General features: G+C 62.2%; 1 protein-coding gene across 1 annotated transcript in view; it reads left to right on the plus strand.

Annotated features, from left to right (window-relative positions):
- The window catches only part of LOC102430826 (proprotein convertase subtilisin/kexin type 6-like), a 24,908-nt gene that overhangs the window by 18,330 nt on the left and 2,335 nt on the right, over positions 1 to 4,243 (plus strand). The window contains exons 9-10 of the mRNA XM_023748877.1: positions 3,007 to 3,109; positions 4,203 to 4,241. Of these exons, the coding sequence (XP_023604645.1) occupies positions 3,007 to 3,109; positions 4,203 to 4,241 (142 nt within the window). The remainder of the gene's footprint in view (positions 1 to 3,006; positions 3,110 to 4,202; positions 4,242 to 4,243) is intronic.

Genomic DNA, 4,243 nt, shown 5'->3' on the forward strand with positions numbered 1-4,243 from the left:
GACTGAGCCCGCAACCCGGGCCTGTGCCCTGAGCGGGAATCGAGCCGTGACCTCCTGGTTCACAGGTTGACGCTCAGCCACGGAGCCACGCCGGCCAGGCACCGCTATGTCATTCGTTGCCAGGCGGCCCCTCCGGCTCAGCCGGCTCCCCAGCCGCAGGGCGAGGGCCTCAGACCCTCCCCCTCTGATCAGCAGGCTACGCAGCAAGCGGTTCCTTTCCCCCCGAACCACCCCACAGCGATTGGCGAGAAACCGGGTTTCTGGTTGGGCATAGTTTCCTGCGCTCACTCCTCCAGCTGCCAGGCACGGAGGGTGCTCCCCGACACTCTTGATGCTCGGAGTGATGTCATCGCTTCGGGGGTCGGGGGGCCGGGCGGTGACACCATGGAGCCTCCCCACCCCCAGTGCATCGCGAGCATAAATGATGGGCGATTCCCTTTAAATTTCCTTTAACACGGACCGATGAATGATGGATGGGCTGATGGGCTGTTTCCCCCTGTGATTTATAAATCAGATTCAGTCATAATTCATAAATGAACGCTTTGTTTTCCCAACTCTAACCTTCTACCGCCCGGGAATCTCCCCATATAAGACTGGTCCGCAGCCCGAGTCTAGATGGACAGAACGGGGGTGGGGGGTGGGGGTGGGGGTCTGTGGGGTGAGGGTGTGTCTCGGAGGCTCAGAAGGCCCCGAGTTCTCGGGCCAGGGGGACAGGTGGACCCGTAGCAGCGACAAGAGCCAGGGAGGGTTTCATGGTATGGGGGGCAAAGGGGAGGGGCTTGGAGGAGGAAGAGGGAGAGAGGCCCGGCCGGTGTGGCTCAGTGGTTGAGCGTCGACCTATGAACCAGGAGGTCACGGTTCAATTCCCGATCAGGGCACAGGCCCGGGTTTCGGGCTCGATCCCCAGTGTGGGGCGTGCAGGAGGCAGCCAATCCATGATTCTCTCTCATCACGGATGTTTCTCTCTCCCTCTCCCTTCCTCTCTGAAAATCACTAACAATATATTTTTAAAAAATAAAAGAGGGGGAGGAGGAGGCGGGGGACATCCGCATGATTGAGGACATGGTTAACTTCATCGAGCAAGACCGGCCTGGTGACGTCCTGGGCTCCGGGGAAGTCACCGCCGAGCGAGGCCGGGTGTCCCCAGGGCCACGTCCGGGCCGCGGGCTGGGAAGGGGCAGCCGGGTGGCCAAGTTCAGTGTGTTTTCAGCCAAAACAGTGCGAGGAGCTGGGTTTCGGAGGATTTCCCCGGGAATGGGCTGGACTGGAGTGGACAGGAGTCAGGTCGGATGGGCATGGACCTCGAATCGCTAATAGCCTGGTGTTAGGGGAGGGTCAGTGGGGGTGGAGGGAGGGAGGCAGGTCGGGGAGGGGTGGCTGTGTCCTGTGCTGTGAGCATCCCCGGGGACAAACACCCCTTAGACAGGGGTTCGCCCCCTAAAAAAGGGGACCCCCAGTGCACACGTTGGAAACGCCAACAACATCCAGCCCTGGGGAGGGAAGCAGAATGAAGCTGCGCGTCGGTCGGTCCGAGGCCCCGTGGGGAGGGGAGGGGCGGGCTTTGTGCGCCAGCAAAGCCCCATTGTGCGGGGAGAATGGCCCTTTGTCCTCCCTCCGTCCCTGTGCTGCCGGCCGGGCTCCCACCGCCTCCCAGAACCAGACCTGACACAGGCGTGTTTCCCTTTTCTTCCTGAAGACGCCAACGCCCTCAGAACGGCCCGGGCCCTCCCTGGGCAGACGGGGAAACCCCGGCCTCTTCGAGAGCAGGAGGCACAGCTCAGGGTGGGCGTGGGCACGCTGCGGCCCGAGGTCCCGGGGAGAGGCCACGTGGGGACATGCCCCCGCCAGCCTGAGGGAGGGTGAGGTGGATCCGCTTGTAGCCGGACAACCACAGGGTCCGGGCTGCCGGTCACTCCCTGAGCCCGTTCAGCAGAGACAGGGTGGAATCCTACGTGAGCGTTGATTCCGATCCTGCCAGCAGCGTGGGGGAGCCGCAGGGCACCCACAAACATCTGCTCAGCCCCCCCTCCCCCCATAAGCCAGCTGCTGATCGTGGGTGGAAGGACAGAGATTACATGGGAAGTCGGCCAAAGGGTGAAGCCAAATGGGCAGCTTACAGGTGAGCGGGCTGGAGATTTGCAAAGGCCTGTGGGTGTGCAAGGGCTGGGGGTCTGCAAAGGCCTGTGGGTATGCAAAGGCTGGGGCTCTGCAAAGGCCTGTGGGTGTGCAAAGGCTGGGGGTCCTCAAAGGCCTGTGGGTGTGCAAGGGCTGGGGGTCCTCAAAGGCCTGTGGGTGTGCAAGGGCTGGGGGTCTTCAAAGGCCTGTGGGTGTGCAAAGGCTGGGGGTCTGCAAAGGCCTGTGGGTGTGCAAAGGCTGGGGGTCCTCAAAGACCTGTGGGTGTGCAAAGGCTGGGGGTCCGCAAAGGCCTGTGGGTGTGCAAAGGCTGGGGGTCTTCAAAGGCCTGTGGGTGTGCAAAGGCTGGGGGTCCTCAAAGGGCTGTGGGTGTGCAAAGGCTGGGGGTCCTCAAAGGCCTGTGGGTGTGCAAGGGCTGGGGGTCTTCAAAGGCCTGTGGGTGTGCAAAGGCTGGGGGTCCTCAAAGGGCTGTGGGTGTGCAAAGGCTGGGGGTCCTCAAAGGCCTGTGGGTGTGCAAAGGCCTGTGGGTGTGCAAAGGCTGGGGGTCCTCAGAGGGCTGGCGCTCTGGTTTCTGCAGTAAAGCTGTTCATCCTTCCATGATCACAGGCAGCTCCCAGTGGGGAGGACGGGCTGCGTTTCCAGGGGAGCTCCCAGGGCCGCGTGCAGCTCCCAGCCAGGTCAGAAGGTGCCTTTTTAATCAGAACAGCACAGCCACGGTCACAGAGCGGGATTCACGTTCCTTACAGTTACAGCTGGTCCCCAACGTTCTCTTTCTGCCCCTCACAGCCAGCCCCGCAGGCCCACCGCGCTCCTGGGGGACGGCGCGGACGGGGCCGGGGGTGCGTGGGTGAAAGGCAGGCGTGTCTCTTGCAGGCCTGTGCCACCCGGAGTGTGGGGACAAGGGCTGCGACGGCCCCAGGGCCGATCAGTGCCTCAGCTGCGTGCACTTCAGCCTGGGCAACGCCAAGACCGGCAGGTAAGGGCGGGGGCCCATCCGCGTGGGGAACCCACGCCCCACCCCCGGGAACGGGCTTTGCTGTGTTCTGTTCATCCTCCCCTGAGGGTATTTTTCCATTGATTTTTAGAGCGAGTGGGAGGGAAAGGGGGAGAGAGAGACACATCGATTGGTTGCCTCCCAAATGCGCCCCGACCGGGACCGGGAATCAAACCTGAGGCCCTTCGGTGCTTGGACCGACGCTCTAACCACTGAGCACACCGGTCAGGGCAAAGGGGGTCTGTTTTGAGCTGTGTTCTCAGCCCCTCCACACACACACACACACCGGCACCCTACTTTAAAATTCGAGTGAAAAAGAAAATGTATAAGGAAAAAAAAAATCTATACTAATAATAGGGTAATATGCAAATTGGTCGGGACGCCCTCACGCATAACGACCAATCAGCAGGCTGCGTGTGCTGCAGGCGCAGGTGGGCGGGGACTTCCAGCATCTGGGACGGGGGCGGCGCACGGCGGCTTCTCCACGCACCTGTGCTGGGGGTCCACAGGCCTCCGCCCTACCTCTTTGGGGCGATGGATCGAGGGGCTCCCCCACTGTGACAGGGCACAGGCCAGGCTGGAGGACACCCCCTCCTCTGAGTGCACGAATTTTGTGCACCAGGCCACCAGTTTAGAAAGAATCCTGGTGATGCCTGGACAGTGTGGCTCAGTGGTTGAGCATCGACCTATGAACCGGGAGGTCCCGGTTCGATTCCCGCTCAGGGCACATGCCCGGGTTGCAGGCTCCATCCCCACCCAGTAGGGGGCGTGCAGGAGGCAGCCGATCCATGATTCTCTCTCCTCATGGAGGTTTCTCTCTCTCTCTCCCTCTCCCTTCCTCTCTGAAATCAATAAAAATCTATTATTTAGAAGAATAAAAAGGACAACGGGCATGAACGGTTTAACCTTCCCCCCGGGGCCTTTGTTTCCTGGGGGGCTGGGGGTTTGGGGGGGCAGCTGAGGTCCCTGCCGCTCGGGCCCTTCCCGGGCCGGGCCGTGGCCGTGGGACGTGGGCTGCGGTGGAGAGCGCGGGCGTGGCTGAGGGAGGAGGTGCCCTCTGCTCTGGCTCCGGCAGGAAGTGCGTGAGCGAGTGCCCCCTGGGCTACTCGGGGACGC

Source organism: Myotis lucifugus, unplaced genomic scaffold (assembly GCF_000147115.1).
Source record: "Myotis lucifugus unplaced genomic scaffold, Myoluc2.0 scaffold_2007, whole genome shotgun sequence".
NCBI lineage: Eukaryota > Metazoa > Chordata > Mammalia > Chiroptera > Vespertilionidae > Myotis > Myotis lucifugus.